The sequence below is a fragment of the Hordeum vulgare genome, chromosome 5H, assembly GCF_904849725.1.
Source record: "Hordeum vulgare subsp. vulgare chromosome 5H, MorexV3_pseudomolecules_assembly, whole genome shotgun sequence".
NCBI classification, from domain to species: Eukaryota; Viridiplantae; Streptophyta; class Magnoliopsida; order Poales; family Poaceae; genus Hordeum; species Hordeum vulgare.
The window spans coordinates 480373509-480395118 of NC_058522.1; the positions used below are offsets into that span (position 1 = coordinate 480373509).

At 46.0% G+C, this 21610-nt stretch overlaps 3 protein-coding genes across 3 annotated transcripts; all 3 read left to right on the top strand.

Moving 5' to 3' along the window:
- The first annotated feature begins 3517 nt into the window (after positions 1-3517).
- On the top strand, positions 3518-4427 carry LOC123397596. Its single transcript, XM_045092131.1, has one exon. It carries the CDS (start codon positions 3636-3638, stop codon positions 4188-4190), a length of 555 nt encoding a protein of 184 aa, XP_044948066.1. The 5' UTR covers positions 3518-3635; the 3' UTR covers positions 4191-4427.
- Positions 4428-11861: 7434 nt separating this feature from the next.
- Positions 11862-12738, top strand: LOC123397594. Its single transcript, XM_045092129.1, has one exon. The coding sequence runs from the start codon at positions 11926-11928 to the stop codon at positions 12577-12579; it is 654 nt and encodes a 217-aa protein (XP_044948064.1). The 5' UTR covers positions 11862-11925; the 3' UTR covers positions 12580-12738.
- Positions 12739-17658: 4920 nt separating this feature from the next.
- On the top strand, positions 17659-18528 carry LOC123397595. Its single transcript, XM_045092130.1, has one exon. It carries the CDS (start codon positions 17739-17741, stop codon positions 18369-18371), a length of 633 nt encoding a protein of 210 aa, XP_044948065.1. The 5' UTR covers positions 17659-17738; the 3' UTR covers positions 18372-18528.
- The last annotated feature ends 3082 nt before the right edge of the window (positions 18529-21610 follow it).

Here is a 21610-nt window from a genome sequence, read left to right on the forward strand (position 1 = left end):
CGATAAAAATGCATGATGTTTTTAGCAGATTGTGTATAATTATCTTTGCATGTAACTTTTAGTTTACATTGCCCGCTAAGCTGAACTTTAACTTGTGCACGATCTCCATGCCAGAAGTAACTATCACTAATTAGAGATGGAATAGGAAGAAAATATACTGACCGATTGGCCTTCAGGCATAACATATGCAAAGATTGCTATCCTGCAACATGAATAAACTGAGTAAAAGAACATATGCACAGATTTGTAGCATAGATCAACATTCAACAAAAAGTAATGACTTCACGGTAGAAAGCGGTAAAAAATCAAAGTTCAGTGACGAGCATCCATGCATAGATTAACATGGATAATTTTGAGTAAAAGGACACTGACGGTGGCCACTTCCTGATTGTCGTGGAATACTACTCGCCATGTAGAAAGTAGACAAATCTGAAGATTAGAACATCCAAGATAAAGAGAAGTGATATTTGCATAGACATGGGGATGTAGGTCCGGGCCCTTTCCCCTTGCCAAGACGTCCTCTGCAGCAAAGTTCCTCCCTGTTGTACCGATCTAAGAGAAAACCCTTCGTCGCCAGTGATTTGAGAGTGAAGCCCATACCAGTTGCCTGCACCTTCAGAGCAAAGATTGTAGAAGGACAGCACAGCTGGCCACCATCTCTCACGCCCGCTGGATCCCCTCGTCTGTTGGATCCGTTTCCCTCAAGCGCATCGGCTGAAGCGTGTCCCGCTGGATCCCCTCGATCGCCTCCCCTCGCACCGGTTTTGCTCCCCGTGCGTTGGATCGTCTTGCTTCTCTCGTGCTCGATACCCTCGCAAGTGTGGCTGCGGCTCCAAGGGGATCCGATGCTCAGTGACATGCCCTATGACGTCCGCACTAGGGAAGGCTCCGAGGAGCTTGGGAAGCTGCTGCGCCACCATCGCTCAGATGGAGACGAGCGAGACAAGGCAAGTCGCGAGGAGGTGGGATGGGGTTAGCCCAGCCATAAGCGTATCACGGCCGTTCGTTCGTGATCGGACGTTAACTCGTATAGACGAATGAGAGGGCTTCAAACTGGCTTCGGCACTAGCAGCCCCCAGGACAGTCGGTCGTTAGTAGCCCACGCGTGAGTAGAGGCGCATCAGACAGCCCAGTTCGCGACCTGAACATTGATTTGACGATGATCTACATTCCACATGCGAAATCAACGGCTCACGAGCAAGGATGCGTGAGAGAGCTTGGAATAGTTCCGGTTTTACTGTCCTTAATATCGTACTTGTACGTGGTAGGCTGCACGGGGAAACCGACCATATGCATCAGTATAGGTCCCGCATGAGCATAAAATCGACCGGTCGTTGTCTGCGGTTGCATGCACCTGACCGGTCTGAACGTACTCATTTATGCTCTGATTGATCTGCATTCAGACACAGCACGTGCTGCGTGTTCCACTTCCATGGCCAACAAGTCGACCTAATTAGGGCGTCGACTAATAGGCAGAGGGGAGCTTTGGTATTCCAGTTTAAGGAAGCGTCGATTGGGCAGAGAAGTGAGAACACTGTGCTGAAGGAGAAGATCCTATGAAGCAGCCACCTTCCAAGAAGTTTGGGAGATTTGATGATTTGCCCTACTACATTATATGAGGTTGGATGATTTGTCTCAGGGTTGTCTCAATGACCAATGGTCTCGGCTGATATCAGCATGCATTTGTTGTCCGCATGTTGTCCAGTCTACCTAAATGCTGTCCGCGTGCTGCTATCAAGAGGGGACGTACCCACGTTGTGCTATCCGGGTGCACACGACACCTGGTGCAAACTGTTTTCTTTATAAGAGTTATGCAAAATATATTACGTGACATTTTATCTTTAGATGAAATTTATGAGTGATTATATGTTAGTACATCGGATCATTTTCTCTCTAGGTTCACCCCTGGCTATCAGCATGCATTTGTGCACACAGATGGCTACTACCTTCCGTTCATGTTGTTGTAAATACTACTCCTCCAACTAAAACCATGGTACTTATTTTAAAACAAAGGGAATAGAGTATAGTATTGTTGTTTTGAATCGTAACGAAGGGGGAGAAAAATCCCACATGAATTTTAACGTTCATTTAGCCTAGACTTTTTTTCTCTCACACACAATATGACTCTAATCGAACGAGAGCATGTGTAACTAATAACAAGAGAAGAGACAGTGCCAAAAAATACATGTGTTGATGTCCATACTGCAAACCGAATTGCGGAACTCTGTAATGCTATTCAGACATTCTCCTATATTCATTGTAGGGAGTGACTAGCTAGCTCTCGGTCAACTGTGAATTAGCTATTTTCTAGGTTGATTTCATATATAATTTTCATGACTTTTAAAAAGAATTGTTTAAAGTCTCTTGGACCCATAGAATTATAAAAATCTAAGAATGAGAAATACCCATGATTCTTATGGAATGCAGTACAAATGATTACATGGAAAAAATTCCTATAGGTTCAATCATACGGATCAAACAACCTACGTAGGAAAATTTTCTAAGGATTAATCCCCAAAAATCCTATGAAAAACGTTTGAATCAAAGAGGCCCTTACCCGTGTTATAGGTAAGTGCTCATCTATCATCTGATGCAAAGAGCTGCAGTGTTTGGTTTTAAACCCGGGAAAAGAAAAGTCTCACGTGGATCTCAACATCAGACTGACGACACTAGGTGCCGGCTAAGAGTTTGAAGGCCACATATATTACTTCCTCCGTTCCTAAATATAAGTTTTTTTTAAAGATTTAATAGAGGGATAATACGGAGTAAAATGAGTAAATCTACTCTAAAATATGTCTATGTACATCCATATGTAGTTTCTTTAGTGGAACCTTTTAAAAGACTTATATTTAGGAACGGAGGGTGTATAAATTTGCAGGGTTACCATGGTAGCTACAAAATCTGGGCACGATCCGGCCGGCGGCCAGCACGCATAGTTCCTGCCCTTTTGAGGAGCTAGAAGGCCAGCATCGCAAGCTTAGTTAATTATATGTATGATACGGAGTATATTTGTTTTGTTCATTCTTGCGAGATGCTCGTCCGCTTAACTAATCATAAACTATAAAGCTCCCATACATGCATGTGTTAAGAGAGGCAGCTGCTAAACTAGCGACCCCACTGATCCTTTTGTGCCTGCTTGCATGCGTGTTGCATGGGCGCGCGAGGAGGTTGTTAAATTAGCCTCCCGAACGTCGCCCTCAGCTGCCGCGAGCCATGACGATGTATATGCATGCGTTCCGAGTCGCTGTCACCACACACTAACGGCCTCCATGGAGCCATAATAATAGTGTTCCCTATTAGAGCTCCAAAGTCGAAGATTCCTCTTTCCTGCTCACTGATTGCGTGCTTTGACCGGTCTGAAGCGGACAAAGTGCAGCGCAGGAGCGAGTGCTCTCCCTGTCTCCGTTGACACTGACAGCACGAGCGCATTGATCGATGACGAATTGGCATGCGTCACCGCGCCATTTTGGACCTGTGTATATATAGCAGCTCCATCGTTCTCCCCATGTCCAGAGTGAGTCCAGACCACCGGATAGATCATCAGTCCGATCGGCTTCCTCTGACAGAAAGATTAGTTAGCACAACGAGAGGCAAAGCGTACACGTAGAGACGTCGGCCGTCGTCGAAGGGGAGAAATGGGCTCGTGCGTCTCGCGCTCGACGGCGTCCGTGGAGGGGTCCCGGCGGGCGGCGGCCACGGCGAAGGTGATCGGCCTGGACGGCTCTTTGGCGCAGTTCGCGGCGCCCGTCACGGCGGGCGAGGCGCTTGGGGGCGATGCGCTGGGCGAGCCGAGCTTCCTGTGCAGCGCCGACGAGCTCCGCTTCGACGTGCCAGCCCGCGCGCTGGCGGCGGAGGAGGCGCTGCAGCCCGGGTGGCTCTACTTCGCGCTGCCCGCGTCCATGCTCCGCCGCCCGCTCTCCGGGCAGGAGATGGCCGCCCTCGCCGTGAGGGCCAGCTCCGCGCTCGCCATCGCCGGCGGCAAGGGGCGGAAGGCGGCTCGGGTGGCGCCGCTCGTCGTCGCCGAGGAGGACGGTGGATGGGGTCACCACGGGTACGGAAAAAGCGATGCGCTCAAGACGGTGAACGGCGGTGGTGAGACGGTGGGGAAGACGAGGAAGCGTGACACCCGTCGTCCGGCAGGTGTGCAAAGGTTAAGCGCCATTTTGGAGGCCGATGACTCTGATGAGTGACCCCAATTGCCGAACTGATTCTTGCAAGCGGTTAATTATTTGAGTTTTGAGCGCGGGATCGATCCCCCAAACCCAGGTGGAGAATCGTGTATGTGTATATATATAGTGCATACTAGTGTACGAATGTACAAGATGCTTCAATTTCATATGCGCCTTCTTTCTACTTTTAGGACTTCTTTGATTTAAAGGAATTTCATAAGAATTTTGAAGGATTGAAATCCTTAGGATTTTCTCTTACGTTGATCCTTTGATTTATTGGAATGGATTTCGTAGGAATTTTTTCTGTGAAATCTTTTGTACTACTACATTTCATAGAAAATCTAGCATCCACTCCGGCCTTTCTTTTACAATTTCTTTGTTTTATCTATAACATCAAATACTCTTCGCTAATCCTATAGGGTTCGAATGGACATGCCACTTCAATCCTATACTTTTTTTAGTCCCGCATTTTAAAAATTTCTGCAAATCAAAGAGGCCCCTAAAGTTTTCAGTTCATCTTCGCCCATTCACTTCTATGTCAGAGTAAAATGCATAGGACCATCGTAATCATATCGCCATTAGCGAAAAATCATCACTTTACAGAACACTGTGAAATTCAGCGCACCGAAAAATTGATAGTGGTAAAAAATACCGACCATGGCTGCTAAGGCCTTTCGTGACGCCACTAATTGACCGGGCCCATCCGTCAGGTTGAGCTGGTAAAAAACTGCCACATATACATTTGGATTTGGTCTTTTTCTTCTTTTTTCAATTTAGTGGTGCATGGGATTCTACACGCCACCAATGTATATATTATCAGTGTGAGTCAACTTGTCATGAACCTGGTTGGCACGCCCTCACTAGCATTTTCTGTATTACTAATTGTACTCAAACACAGGCCTTATTCAGGTCCAAGCCCTCCATAATAACATTTATGATAGAACTTGGAAGAGAACCCCGGTCCAAGACCTTATTCCGTTCCATCGGAAAAATAGATTCAAACACTTGCTTTTTCAAGAAAGGTATTGTCAACCCGCCATTTTTATATTGGGAGGAGCTGAGGTATATCTTTCACGGCATTCTCATTCATTGATAACAATTTGTGTTATAATTTTTTAGATGGCCATGACCAACAATGGCCCCTTCATCCTGTTCAAGTTGAAAGATTTCCATTTTTTGATGTGTGCCACTTGCTATCAAATGAAATAAAACTTCCTATTATTGCCCTCCTCCCCGACGTGCTTAATTTTAACGCATTAAGCTCACTTCATTTCTTTTTCGTACAAAAGTTTATCTAAGAAATCCTCTACTTCCCTCTTGGCATCATAGTCTGCGACAATTAGAGGGGGGATTCCGCTTCAATGTCAAACACATTGACTATATCAAGTATGCAATCGTTTTCCTATTCATACTCACTTCTCAGACTCTTTGCCCAACTCTAATTGTTTTTTTCTAAGAGGAGAGATCTCGAATTTCTTCTCGACATTAGTGACTCATGTAGTTTGCTTAGACCATTTTGAGCCACCTTGTCGTGGAAACTTTCCCACTCAAAGCGGGATATTTTGAAAGAAAAAGAACCTCTCACTCGTTCATCTTGGTTCTCTATTTTACTCATCTGCTTAGTATTATTTTTCTGCTCCCCACACAGGTAGCGCATAAAAAGTCGTTTACCTTTTTTATCCAAAAAAATGTGCTAAATCAAAAGATGATCACGGATTTAAAAAAAACCTTTGAATTTTTAAAATTTTAAATTAATAAAATCATGATTTTTATAAAAAATATTCATAGATTATCGTCAAAAGATGAATGTTTTTCTATAACAAACTGAATTATATTTTTTTGACAAATGAAATATATGAATATCGCGAAGATACCAATTACATCCAACCTCTGCAACAACGCAATGTCGTAAAGACATCACAGATGCACACAACAAAAAACAAAAGAAAGAAAAAGAAAAAAGAAAGATTTCGTTATAGTGATCAATTCCTTGTAGATGTAGCATGAACCACCACCTAGACAACAACTAAGGTTTTAACTCTGCAAAAGCGATGCCTCCAAGAAAAAAAGTGCACACACACCTTCATCGTCCGAACCTAGATCTTAGGGTTTCATCCTGGAAAAGATGTGCTCTCTCAAAACAATGCCTTCAGCAAGGTCACTGCAAGGTAGAACCAATTAAGGCCAATCCTTGGGGTTTCACCCTGAAAGCTAAGACTCCGTACTCGACTATGCTGCTAGGAGTCATGAATCACCAAGCAATGTCCTCATCGCCACAAAGACTCGATTTGTCATTACAAGGCCTGAGACCTGAACTGCCATGACGTTCTCCACCATTGTATTCACTGTGAAAATCAAAATACTGATGTGTCCCATAATGTCAACAAATACCAAAGCTTCGCGTCACACCCTTCTAAAGCCACTCGGGCCGAAATAGGGGCACACACGACCGTCCCATACGATCCAACAATCTACAGGCGTCAAGCATCCAATGAAGATCTCCGGCAAGGCATTTCGGAACTCGTCAAATGCCACATCCATGATGGTCAGCAACCGGTAGAACACCATCTTAGAGAAAAAAGAACCCAAGGATTGCGTCACCGTCGGTTTCCTATAGCAGGCGAGAGATCTCAGCGAGCATCGTCGCCACCATCCGCACCACACAAAAATGAGTAGCTGAGCCACACCAAGCCCGCGATCCAGTCGTTGTGCCGCCCTTGCGGCCACATCGGTAGTCAAGGTCGCCGAAGTAATCCGGGGTCGTTGCCCGGAGTCCATCTCCGACGGATGAACCACGCCGTCGAGGGACGCCACGAAGCTCGGAGTGGAGATCCCGCAACGCGAGAAACACTTGGGGCCCGCCGCCATCACTCATGCGAGGAGGATGAAGACCCGCCACCGCCACCACCCTCGCAGCCTTTGACCGGAGGATGTCCTTCGTCGGGCGTGTATAGTCGTTGCCATTATTTTTGGGCTCATTCTTGCGGAATATATTGAGAATGTTTGCCAGCTGTTCGATGAAGCTACAACATGCGCATCTGTCAAAGCAAGTTAGGCACCTGAAATAAATAACGAACCCATTAACCGAATGCGAGCTGTGACGATGAACATCCGCTTACACACCATTCAAACACTTTCAAAGATTCATCTTTCCTCCTTGATTACTTTGACGGCTCCAAGTGGCATGCCGCATCCCGCAGTTTTACAAGTGCAAGTGTTGTGCCTATACGTGACCATTTTCGGCCCGGCCCGCCCGGAAAATTGAGGACCTAGGCCCGACAGGCTTGCTTATGGGACGGTCTTGGGCCCAAGTTTTAAGCCCGACAGCAGGGTCGGGTTGGGCTTGGGCTTGGTATATTGAGATTTTAAGAAAGAGGCCCGTCCGTGGCCCTAGGCCCGACGGGCTTTTCAACATATGGGCCGGGTTTGGCCTTGAAAAGTAGGCCTGATGATATGGCCACAGGGTCAGGCCTGGGCTTCAATTTTCTCCTATGGGCTTTTTAGGCCTGGCCCGGCTCGGACCGTTTGTGTCCCAAGCGTCGTAATCAGCTGCTGTGAGCCGTGACGATGGGCGCGATTAGCCATGACCCCGGACGATCCATGACACTATCTGCTGCTGCGTATTCTGTTCCGAAACTCGCTGTCAACCACATCTCAATCGTTAATTAGTTATTATTAAACTGACCATGCATGCACCATCCGTTATGCCTGTCAGCCTCTGGGGACCTTCGACTAGGAGTCTACAACGTGGCCGAGCAAAACTACTCCCTCATAAGACATCTTGCAATGTATGGCTGTTTAGATGAGTGCTAAGTGCATTAAAATGCTTAGTAATTAAACTCTCCGACGCATTGGTGGTTAATTTTTGCTAGGCTTCCTTCATTTAATTAGGTATAGATTCATATTTTATGTGTTTTCACCTTGGTACATGTGTTTAACATTGGTTCTTTCTGAGGACTCCATATACTACTCTCCTTCTTCTTAATTAGGGCCTGTTCTGATCTGATGTTTTCCAGCTTCATAAAACTTCACATATTCAACTTCTACTCCTCGCTTCTAGCTTCAGGTAGCGATCGTAGGAGCGTTCTGCTCCATCTGTAGCTTTTCGCATGTTGCAACCCGTTTGGGCGGGTTGTGGCCTGTTAGTCTTATGTTGGGCTGGCTGAAGGCAGACCAATTAGCGGCGAACCAGTTCTAGCGAGACCAGCGTAGCGATTCGATCGCTACATTTTCTTTTCGACGAGGGGAAGCAACGAAACATTTTCTTTAACGGTGGCAGCTTGTTGTAAATTGAGAGAACTCCACGCTTCTCGTTTTGGTGGAGCTGGGCCGGCCGTGCTTCCCCTTTTTACAATATGGGATCGATCAGCTTCCCAAATTCAGCTTCTCGGGCTTCAACCGTTCTAGACAGATTCATCTGTGAAGTTTTGGAAGCTTGGAGGTGGAGGACTTCAGAACACACCCTTAACATGACACATCAGATTTTTTATTTAGCTCGCAACCTTAGCACCTGTACAAGGTGAAGCTTTGGAATGACCCTAACTTTGACTGTTAGCTAACAAGTTATCATAGCTGTTGTTTATCCATTTCCATTTTGAACGTTGATGCTTCACGGCCACGGACAGCATGGACTTTGTCAGCACTAAACTATGCAGCCAGCAACCACAACTTGTGCTTCAAATACTACTGCAAGTCTGCAAGTGACGGCTGCAGGGGATCTACCCAAGTGGCAGCTGTTCGATGAAGCTACAGCATTCCCTGCTGTCAAAGCAAGTTGTTATCCCTGAACGTCGCAATCAACATCCGCGAGCTGTGACGACGAACATCCACTTACACACTGTTTAACCATTCCAAAGATTCATCTTTCCTTCCTGATTACTTTGACGGCTCCAAGTAGCATGCCGTATCCCGCAGGTCTACAAGTGCTCTGCCTGCCTCCGCTGAAACTCACGGTTCCATCTGCTCTGACCGTTTGTGTCCCATGCGCAGGATCTGCTCTTGCCCTAGGGCAACGCCCAAGTATCCATGTTTTGGGTTGGGGGTGGGGGGGGGGGGGGGGGCATCATTAGATATGTATACGTGCTTCTATACGTCAATACGTGGTCCCGTCGACGTCTGGCCTCCTGATCCTGTAGCCGCCTCGGCCTCCTGTCGCTAGCGGCTTCGCCCGATCTGGCCGCCTGTAAGCCTGTTCTGCGTGCACGAGTGGAGCCTGGATCGAAGAGACGAAGACAGGCCCTGATCGAAGAGACGAAGACTGCAGGTCTGCAGCCAGGGCACAGGTGCAGTGGAGATCGCTCAAAACAAAAGTCATCGGCCCGAACAGGACTGCAGCCAGGTGCAGTGGAGTCGTGGAGATCGACCTGCAGTGGAGAATTGGAGATCGGCAGCTGCGGCAGATCACTGCGCGTCTGCGGCTCTGCGCCCAGGGCGCCCGAACCCTATTCTGGCGTCGCAGACTGCTTGATTCTCCCTCCTAGTGCCCTGCATCTAATGATCTGATTTACTCACGGAGTCACGATTTCATCTGCTTTACTCACGGTATGATTTATCAATTATCATCTGAGCCTAGTGCCCTAATTCTTTTGACTCAGTTATTCACTTGAGCTGATAATTCTATGGAAACTGCAACCTTAGGTGTTCCAATGCCGCCGAAACACAAGTCCGGCTCTGAGAAAAGGAAACAAAAAAAAGAAAGAGAATGAACTCATTGAATCAGAAAAAGGTGCTGTAAAAAGGTATTTTCCGGTGGTAACTAATGTTCACAATCAAAGGCAAGAATCTGAACCCGAAAAAGATGATGATCTTAATTCAAATGACGATTCCTTGGATGATAGTAAGTAATTAAATAGTGTCATTTTTTTTGTAGAAGTAAGTAAGTAACTAACAACAAATTGTTGTATTTAAATGCAGATATCGATATTGATGTTAATGAGAATGAGGATAATACAGGAGAGGAAAATTTGCAGCCTTCCCCTAATGCTCGGAATGTTGATGAACAAGATGATTATCTTTTATCTATATATGATCCTAGGGCATGGGATAATCTTGACAATCGCAAAAGGGTCCTGAAAAATTGTTTGAGGTCAACTATGTTACAAGACAGATTGAATGGCTTGGCTATGTGTTGTATTGAGAAGGATGTCTTGGACAAAATTGATCTTGATACTCTCATCAACGATTTTGCATCTAGAAATGCCCGAAGAAGATTTTTTGTAAAGCGCTGAAGTATTATTGTCCATGAACTCATATGAACTTCGTTCTTATTTAAGGTAATTAAACTAGCAGCGAGTATTATTTTTTAAATTTTGCTACTCTTTTATTTATAGTCGTCTCTAAATAATAATGTATGATCGGATGTAAACTTTTATATTTTGCGTTTATATTTCCATAAATACGTACATATATTATCTATATGACCCATTTTTTAACTTTGCCCAAAGACCTCGAAAAATATAGAGCCGGCCCTACCCATGCGTCGTAATCAGCTGCTGCAAGCCGTGACGATGGGCACGATTAGCCATGACCCCGGACGATCCATGGCACTGTCTGGTACTGCGTATTCTGTTCCGAAGCTGCTCGCTGTCACGTCTCCATCGTTAATTAATTATTAAGCTGGCCATGCTTGCACCATCCGTTATGCCTGTCAGCCTCTTCGAACCTTCGACTAGGAGTCTACAACGTGGCCGAGCATAACTACTCCCTCATAAGATCTCTTTTAATGTATGAGTGCTTAGATGAAATGCTAAGTGCATTAAAATGCTTACCTACTAAACCCTTCAATGCATTGATGCTTACTTTATGACTGTCTATAATGGAAATTATAATATATTAGCAGTATCATGTATATGATACTACTGTATGATACTACATGACACATACTTCCTCCGTTTTTAAATATAAGTCTTTCAAAGGTTCCATTAGAGGACTACATACGGATGTATATAAACATACTTTAGAGTATAGATTCACTCATTTTGCTCTATATGTAGTCCTCTAGTAAAATCTCTTAAAAGTCTTATAGTTAAAAACGAAAGGAGTAGTAGCACAATATTTAATATGATATGGTATCATGATATGATACTTAACCCTCTTTTTCTTCATTTAATTCTATGTCACTTTATTAAAATTGACTAGTTGACATGTATGATACTACCTATGATACCCCATTACGATGAGCCTAAGCTTTTTTCATTTAAGTAGGTATAGACTCATATTTGTATTTTCATTTAGGTACACGTGTTTAGCATTGGTTCCTTATGAGGACACCATACTACTCTGTTTCTTCTTAATTAACATGTCACATCATATTTTTTACTTAGTTAACAATCTTAACCCCTGTACAAGGTGGAGTATTGGAGCCTAACTTTGACAGTTAGCTAACAAGTTGTCATAGGTGTTGTTTATCCATTTCCTTTTTGAACGTTGATGCTTCACGGGCACGGACAGCGTGGACTTTGTCAGCACTAAACTATGCAGCCAGCATCCACAACTTGTCCTTCAAGTACTACTCCAAGTCTGCAAGTGCAGTGCAATGCAAGTATACTCTCCTTGTCTCCGTTGACACTGACACTGACAGGATGACGAACTGGCCTGCGTCATGGCATAAACACACCATGGCTTCTGAGTTTCTGACTCTCACCTATAAAAAGCTGCATCACACGCCGGTTCGTACCAACAGATCATCAGATCAACCAACCCACTTTGCACTTGCTCACACGATCGCTACGACGAACACGTCATCGCGAGGGAAGAAATGGGCTCGTGCGTCTCGCGCTCGCCGGCGTCGACGTCGGCGCCGGGGTCAGGGCGGGCAGTGGCCACCAAGACGGCGAAGGTGGTGGACGTAGACGGCTCCATGGCGCAGTTCACGGCGCCCATCACGGCGGGCGAGGTCCTAGGTAGCGTCCAAGAGCGCCGCCCAGGCGCGTCGGTCTTCCTGTGCAGCTCCGACGAGCTCCGCTTCGACGTGCCCGCCCGCGCGCTTGCGGCCGAGGAGGCGCTCCAGCCCGGGTGGCTCTACTTCGTGCTGCCCGTGTCCACGCTCCGCCGCTCACTCTCCGGGCCGGAGATGGCCGCGCTCGCCGCCAGAGCGAGCTCGGCGCTGGCCGTCGCCAGCGGCGTTGCGTCACCCCCGCGGCGCAAGAACGGGGCCCGGGTGCCCGGCGGCAACAGCAAGCGACGGAAGGCGGCGGCTCGTGTGGCGCCGCTCGTTGTCGCTGACGAGATCGACGGACGGGACGGTGGATCGGACCGTCACCATGCGTACGGCAAACACGGCGGCGATGAGCCAGCCGGGAAGGCGAGGAAGGGAACTGGCTGGAGTGGAAGCCGCAGCAGCACTCGCCGTCGTCGCCGTGCATCTGTCACCCCAACGCTGAGCTCCATTTTGGAGGCCGATGACTTCTGAGCAACCCGGTGTCGATTCAACGGTTCGATTCTTGGGAGTGGTTAGCAAATTTTTTTGTTATCATGGATTAGTTTAGTTGATTGATTGAGTTATTAATTAGTCCAATACGTTGTGTTGGTCGACCGGTGTATATACTGCATACGAGTTATATGTACAGCATGCTTGATCCTTCGATGTGCACGTGTTCAATCTGTATTGTGAAAACTCATATATACAGATACTGACCCTAAATATAAGTTTGAACCTACATGAAAGTACTACAATTTTGAACCTATTCCCCTCCATTCGTAAATATAGGTTTTTGTAGAGTTATATTTACAAACAGAGGGAGTAGCATTCCGTTTAGATATCTGAATGCTGCATTGACGCTTAGCTTTTTGTTTGCTCCAATGTTAAACAATCTTCTGTCTTCAGTTCAGCTTTGATTGCCCGAACCTTCGATGTAATTAAGCATATTTTTGCATGTAATGATTTTGTGAGGTGATGTGGAATGTATGAAAAAATGATACAAATTTGGATCATAATGTTTGATGGTTTGAATTTAAAATATTATTGAATTGTAGACTGTGATAAAATTTACATGTACAAATTATTGTGGTGCTAAAACTTGGCAAATGCTATAGTATATGACCGTGTGCATCACCTGATGCAAAGGCCGATAGTCTTTCCCTCTTTTCAGAAAAGAGAGAAAAGTAGACAAACATAATTGCGGGGAGATTACATGGGAGATGGTTGAAGTGCACACAAAATAACATGATCCCCAAGAGCAACTCTAGCAAATCCTCAATGCCTACATCCCAAGAGACACTTATTGCAGATCCCCAAAAAACATTCTAGGTATTGGGAGGTTGTGACTCACCCCTAAACCTGGGCATAGTCCGGGTCGGGCCGGGTTTCGGGACGGGCTTTAAAAAGACCGAACGAGAAAACTCAGGCCTGAGCCCGACCCGGTCCGACCATCGGGCCTAACAAATCGGGCCCGAACCCGGCCCGAACATGCAAAGTCCGGTAAAGCCCGACAGACCCGACCCGATCTAGGCTTAAAAAATACGTTTTGCAAGCCCGAGCCCGGCCCGGTCTGCTCTTCGGGCTTACTTTTCAGGCTCGAGCCCGGCCCGATGGCACGAACAGGCCCGGCCCGGCCCAGCCGGGCTGCCCATGCCCATATGTACTCACCCCACCCCATTTTTTTAATCTTCCATGTACTTATTCTCATCTCTTTCACATATAAAAACCATTTTCTCATCTTATTCTATTCAAACATTGACGTCAAAAAAGCATGAAGTTCAGCAACATTTTAAATGCATAATTGCAAGAATTCAACCAAAAAGCGACTCATATCACCCGAAAAAGGTTATCAAAACAACACATGTATCATAAAAGTAAAGAACATAAAACATACAACAAAAGTGCATCACATCCCTCCTCACTACGTCCACCAAATTGTCGACCCTTGGCATCTTCGAAGTCTTTCCAAGAGTGAGCTCCCAATAGGCACTTGCCTAGTCACCCATTCCACTTGCGTCCAACAACATCAACCTTGCCTCTTGCTCCTTGCTGTTCATTTCTTGCTTGTATAGTGCTTGGATGTAGTTTGAATCCTCCCCTTTAATTTTAGAACTCCACTTGGATGTTGGAAACTCAGTCTCATAAACACAACAGTGTCCACCCAATAGCAACAATCTAGAATTGTACTCCATATGTGCAGGAGTGAGCGTCATGTCCAGTTGGAAGGAATATTCACAATGCGTCGATAGTGCTCCTCAATGAACCTATAAAAGGTACGTGTTCTTGGTTTGATAAGTGCCAATAAGTGCATCAAGAGAGACATCATCCATGCCAAAAAGAAATGCCTTATTCTACCTTGTAATAGGACACTCTTACATTCATCTTGTTTGATGTTGGAGTTTTCACATTAGAAACTTCTTCACCTTGTTTCACTTTGGCCCTCTCATTTGTCATTTAGAAGGAAATGCCATGGATTCCAATATATCATCCAACATGGCCTCACACGAACCGGTGCCCTTTGTGAACTATAGTGGGCATGTGCATGATCTTATTAAAATAATACTCCAGTTCAACTTCAGAATTTTAAATAGCATTCACCAATCACATGGTTACAATATCTATCTACATTTCCTAAGGAAAACTAGAAAAAAGTAGATTCAAAAAACTCTTGGGAATTTGACCGAGCACGTGATGCATGTCCAAGCCAACATCAAGATTGACGACATGAGATGTTGAAGGGTTTTGTAGGGATGGAACTGGAGGGCACCCGAGGAGAGGTAAAGCCAGTCGGGTGCGATCTTCTTCCTTGCTGGAGTGGTATGCTTGAAGGAAGGTGCGAGAGCCACCAAGGACAAGTCGGAGGTGGGCAATGAAGTGGGAAGTTGGGTGCTTCCCACGTTTTCCATGACAGCAGCACTAGACGACCACGACAAATAGTAGACGATGGTCCTTAGGACCACCTTGCTCTATTGGTGCCACGGAGCCGTCGGTGGTGCCGAATCTGGGGGTGTGATTTGGGAAGGAGAACTTTCTCACCGATTTTGGAGTTTTTTCTTTCTTTTCATAATTAAGGCACAATTAGAGATCTGCTAATGTACATCAATTCCCATGAGTAGTATATGTTTTCAGAGCTAACGAATTATTGATGGTACACTAGAGTTGCTCTAGAGTAGGGAGTCCTTAGGAAGATCTGGTAACGAATTATTGATGGTACACTTATTTTTTTGAAACAGAGGCAAAAGTTTTGCCTCATTCATTAATTAAGAAGAAGAGAGTTGCCGAGTTAATTTATAAAAAACCGGGAAAAAACGTGAAAACCATGCTCAAAATCATGACCCCATCCACATGTGAACTACTCCCAAACCGTTGAGCCACGGGACCGAAGCACCCACACTGCTACTTCAACGCACAACCAATGTATCGCAAAAGAAAACCATCCAACTCAATTAAACTCGAGGAAAACACACTGATGAAAACCACACACATGAATAGGCCACATATGTAACTCGGAAAGCCAAGAACCATCCATCATGGAACCATTTGTGCCTTCCCTCTAGTGCTATCCTTCTTGCTTTTGGGCCTGCAAGATTTAGAGCCACCCTTTTTGTGCTTTTTTCTCAAAGTTTTTTTTCCTCCAAGAGGCATCCAAACGTCTTTCTAGAATTTTCACAGTCCAAATTGGCAAGGAATTCACAAATGTTGGTGGCTAAAAGGACGTCCGGATTAGGCAACAACACTCGGGCCCCAACAATTTCATCCGACTTGCTAGGCCCCAACAAAGGTGGACAGGGCGTCGAGGCATCCGACATCGCCCCAAGCGAGCACACCTTCGAGAACACCATTGATATATAGCGAAGAGAATTCTACACTTAACATCTGCAGCTCAGGCATACTCTGTATCACCGGAGCCATGCCATCAATGACAACCTCACTCCCAAAGGCTCTTGGCATGATAAGCAGCGGCGACGTGCGAAGAGGAGCACGAGGGGTGAAAATACCATAGAGGCATGCTCCCTGTCCATCAACAGAACCAACCTGAATCTCGAGCAACGCGGAGATAGGAGGCACAACCGGGAGCCTGCCAGGAGCATCTTCCATGCATGTCGCAGTCGCAGCGGCCTTTGCTTGCACCTCCACAGGCGAAAACGAGTCCAAAACAAGGGTCACACCCTCAAGCTGCACCACAGAAGGTAAGAGCTCAGACGAGTAACTAGCCACATTGCTCTCTATGAAATTTTCAACACCAACAACATTCCCAACAGAACATGCAACATGAATGGAGGCTAGTGAGGAGCCCAACAGGCGAACAACAACCTCCATCCGCTCCAAGAATCCCTCGATCAGAGTCGTCCACCCGTGTAAAGTAGTCATCATGTTGTGAAGGGGTCGGGCCACCTCCTCCAAACGAGTGACGGTCACGACCTACATCTCAAAGTGTAACACTTCTCATCTGGGTAGCAAGGAGAGGCCCGAGCAACCCCAAATTAGCAACAACAGACTTGCTAGTATCCGCTGTAGCTGGAGAGACAACAAGTGGGGTCCAAGTGCGTCGATGCGGATGCAAAGCTCCAAAAGTCAATAGGACATAGTGACAAGGATCTTAGTTGTCTCGCAATTCCTTTGGACTACACGGGGCGGAGGCGGAGACCTCTTTCCATTGGCTGGTGCGAGGGGCAACCAACGCCCACGATGGCTTTGGAGGCCTCGTGCCACGCATCTAGCAAGGGGTCAACGTAATCCGTGCGGTGAAGGTCGCTCTTCATTTTTAATGGTATGATGACGGTTGGCCTTGCTTTAAGATGCTTTATTATTGCAAAACAAGTTTAGTATATAGTATGTTCAGTGGCGGACCTATGTTGAGCCGAGTGGAGGCCCGGGCCCCCAGTCAATTTCTATTTTTACTGTTATAAAGCCTAATATTTTACTAGTTGGGCCCCCAGTTAATTAAATATTTAGGCCCCCAGTCACTTAGGTCCCCACTGAATTCTTGGGCTGGGTCCGCCCCTGAGTATGTTGGTTCTGTCCTCTTCAGTTAGCTAAACCGTTTCAGCTGCAAAGACTGTTTGAGACTCCCGTGCACGACGAGCTAACTAAGTAAGTCTCAAACGTCGTAATCAGCTACCGCCAGCCGTGACGACGACGAGTCTAGCCATGAGCACGGACGAATATAGACATGGCACTGACAAGTTGCTCTCGCTACGTATTTTGTTCCGAAAGTCGTTGTCACCACTGAATTAGCCATCCACCCCCACGTACCACCTGACAGTAAGGAAAATTGGTACTTCGTGTCACCTTCCTGCAGGAACCTTCGACCAGGAGATGAGATCTCCTCACGGATTACTTTGATCGCCTCTACGTCGACTTTGTCACAACGTACCGAAACTAAGCAGCCAGCACCAACTTGTCCGTCAAGCGATCGATCAGCTGCAGCGCAGTGGAGTGCAACGCAAGTTCGCTCTCCTTGTCTCGACCCGTTGACACTGACAGCATGGCGAACTGGCCTGCGTCATCGATCGCATAATCACATGAACCCACTATAAAAGGCTTCATCACGCAACAGTATCCACGGATTAACCGATCAACCAATCCATTTTGCACTTGCTCACAGAGGCACACGTATACCATACCAACACGTCGTCACAGGGGAAGAAATGGGCTCGTGCGCCTCGCGCTCGCCGGCGGCGGGGTACGGGCGGGCAGCGGCCACCAAGACGGCGAAGGTGATTGGCCTGGACGGCTCCATGGCGCAGTACGCGGCGCCGGTCACGGCGCGCGAGGCACTGCTTGACGCCGCCCGCGCGTCGAGCTTCCTGTGCAGCTCGGACGAGCTCCGCCTTGACGCGCCCGCCCGCGCGCTGGCCGCCGACGAGGCGCTCCAGCCCGGGTGGCTCTACTTCGTGCTGCCCGTGTCTATGCTCCGTCGGCCGCTCTCGGGGCAGGAGATGACCGCCCTCGCCGTCAGGGCCAGCTCGGCGCTGGCCGTCGCGAGCGGCATCGCGTCCCCCACGCGCGGCAAGAACGGGAAGCGGCGGAAGGTGGCGGCTCGAGTGGCGCCACTCGCTGACGATGAAGATGTCGCGGAGCGGGGCGGTGGATGGGGTCAACGCCGTGCGTACGGCAAATACGGTGGCATGCGCAAGAGCGTGCAGGCCGCCGGTGATGAGACGGTTCGGAAGGCGAGGGAAGGAGATGGTTACGGTGGAAGGCGCAACGGCCGTCATCGTCGTCGACGTCGTGCAGGCGCGCAAAGGTTGAGCGCGATTTTGGAGGCCGATGACTTCTGAGTTCAACGATTCTTGGGAGTGCTTAATTTAATTCCGTTATTAGCTACTGTATAAGTTGCTTCTGTCCGTCGGTCGACCCGATCGAACCATGTATGTACCGCATACAACAATTCCTTGATGTTTTTTGACATGAAAAGTTGAAAACTCACTAGCAAAATGGCCCGTCGTTGTCACGGAAGAAAAAAAACATAATCTCCAGTGAGGTGAGCACATTATGTTCACATATCATCGCTTGATTTAGAAATTTTGTGCACAAATGTAAAAGAATGTGTCTTCTTTTAAATTTATTCACAAGTTGAAGCAATCTTTACATTTTCAAAAAGTATATATCATGGTTGTCAAAAATCTTGGTAACTCAAAGATTTATTCTGAATTTCAAGATTTTTTCTTAAAAGCATACAATAATAATCCGATCCATCCAACAGTTAATTCTTCAAAATTCACACATGTATATTGTCACAAAGACTTAGAAGCATTAATGTTTTACTATATACATTAGATCTTTCGTGAACAATTTTACAAATATGGAAACAATTATAAAATTGAGAACATTTTTTACAATTTACAATCATTTACTAAAAATCATGAATATTTTATATTTTGAACGGGTTTAAATATTTTCTTTCGAATTGGCGACCAATTCAAGAAAAGACGAACATAATTTTTCATGTTGGAGGATTTTATTTTAAATTCACAAACATTTTTTGAAACGCATGAAGTTTCTCTGAATAAACAAACATTTTATAAATCAGTAATATATTTATTAAATTCATGCACATTGTTTTGGAATTTGAAAAAATAAAATAAAAATCCGGCGCTTTTTTGAACCCTATTTTTAATTCAAAATAAAAATTTGTCAGCATTTTAATTCAAAATTCCTATTTTTTAATATGCAAAAGTTTTTGTAATTCTAAATTATTTAAATTATAAATAAACAAAAATGGAACTGAAAAATTTAAATAAAAAAAAGAAACTATCAAAACAGGCATTAGCTGTTTTTAAAATTTTAGGATATTTTTTAAATGCATTAACATATTTTGAATTAGAAATCATTTTGTTAAATGCCTTTAATAATTTTTAATACATGGAATTGTATTTGAGATCATGGACTTTTCTTATTGTACAAACATTTTTCTAAAATTGCAAACATTTTATTGTATATGCGAGCATTTTTCACAAAACTCCGAGCAGTTTTTGAAGTCACAAACATTTTAATTTTTTAAATATGTTGATTTATAATTTTCAGTTTATTAAAATATTAAAGATTATTTGAAGTTCTAAATTATTTAAAATAAGAAAATAAAACGGAACTGAAAATAAATAAATAAAGAGAACTAAAAGCAGGCGATGTGCATGGGCCGGCCCATATGGTGTGCTGGAAATTCTCCCAGCATGCAGAGCGTAATATAGGAGGTTTTTACATGAGCCGGTCCAGTCCAAGATTTTTCGCTTTGTGAAACGTTTTTAATTACTTACGAGTGGCATGGTGGGTAATTTATGCAAACTTTAGGGGTAATTTTCAAGATGGACGAACAGAAACCGTATTTGCTTTATTATTAGGGAGAGATATATAGAGATGCTGGTACTGCCAGAAAGTACAATTTGAAACTAGTCAATGCACTCGTTACTGGACAGTTAAACGGGCTAGGCTATCACAAAAAGAACCTAAAATCTAAGGGCACCTCCAACGAAGCTACCCTTACAGACGCGCACTATGTCCTTTTTTGTCCGTCGGCCTATCCGTGTCCGTTTTTAAAAATGGGTCGGCACATGCATCCAACAGAAAGTAAGTGGGCAGCAGCATTGTAGTATTATAATAATAGAAGAGAGGTGGGTGGGAGTGGGCCAGCGAATTAAGTAAGCAGGAAGAGGTAGGTGTGTGGCTGTGTGACAAGTAGGCCAGGCTGGCCACATGCAAACACAGAGAGGGCGCGTGCGCGTCCGCTTCGTGTCCGCGCCGACGTATTTCAGTCTCAAATTTGAGGCAGAAATGGATCGACGCGGACGCAAAGCGGACGCGTTTTGGAAATGGGTCCGGCGACGGACGAAATGGGTCGCCCGTTGGGGTTGCTCTAAAACATGCGTGCACACGATCTGGCGCTCACGAGCAGCCGAACGCGAGCTGCTCAATCGGAGGGGATCGAACGGGCGAGAGGCGACAGGTCGCAACTGGTCGGGTCACGCCGAGTCTTCACCTGGTCCAGCGGCGCGACACGCTCCTCCCCCCCGGCCCTACGCATCATAGACTGTTTCCTCGCAGCGGTAGTGGATGTAGTGGGCGGTGCGGTTTCGAATTTCGAGCCACACACCCTCTCCTCTCGCCCGTGTACTTCTCCTCTCCTCTCGATCGTTTCTTCCCCTCCTTCAATCTCATCCACCCCGTCTTCATCGCCGTTGCGCTCAGCGAGGGAGAGCTGGAGGGATGGCGTGGTCGAAGTCGGGGGTGCACGAGAGTTTCCGGCAGCGTAGGTAAGGCCCTGTCGCTTTTTCCCGAGTTGGTTTGCCGGCGAGGTCGAGATAGACGTCTAGGTAGAGGGCGACGCACACGCGTCGTTTTGGCTCGGAGGTGGTGAGGAGGGCTGTGAGGGCGAGGCGCGCGGCCACGAGTAGTTCGAGGCCGTGCGAATAGGGGCCGCACGGTGTTGTAGTCGCGGGGGCGGGGGGGGGGGGTGGAGGTGATGAGGTAGGCGGCGACGTCCAAGATACGAAGGAGGAACGAGCGTAGGAGGGTGGTCTCGTGTGTTCGTTGCAGGGGAGCCCCGCTAGGGAAATCTCATCATGTAGAAAATGACATCGCCATGGGTGGTTGATTTGGTCGTGCTTGGTTCGTCTAAATCATGTTTCTTCCTGCAGTTGTGGTTGGATGTTTGATTTGTGTGTTTTGCGAATATTTTATGATTTTGATATTCGAATTTGCAACTAGGATGATTTTTATGTGCAATTTATTAGTAGTAGAAGCGAATTTCATGTTCAAAGTAGGCAAAATAAATTGTGGGCAGTAATCAGTTGTTTTGTGTTTGTCTTTGTGGAGCTAGAGTTTCATTGTTTGTTAAACTAGTTTGTTCTTGTTGTGCAATTTATCAACATCAGTAGTGTATTTTAGTTTCTTTTGTGCAACTGGGCTCTATAATGTGTAACCTGGCTCTATATTTTTGCAACTAGGGTGACTTTTATGTGCATTTATCTTCTATACTAGCCAATTTTATATGCAAACTAGGCAAACTAGTTTGTTCACTGTA

Bases quoted from the DNA above. Each gene is read 5' to 3' on its own strand.
- LOC123397596 (XM_045092131.1), top strand. From the start codon at position 3,636: ATGGGCTCGTGCGTCTCGCGCTCGACGGCGTCCGTGGAGGGGTCCCGG.
- LOC123397594 (XM_045092129.1), top strand. From the start codon at position 11,926: ATGGGCTCGTGCGTCTCGCGCTCGCCGGCGTCGACGTCGGCGCCGGGG.
- LOC123397595 (XM_045092130.1), top strand. From the start codon at position 17,739: ATGGGCTCGTGCGCCTCGCGCTCGCCGGCGGCGGGGTACGGGCGGGCA.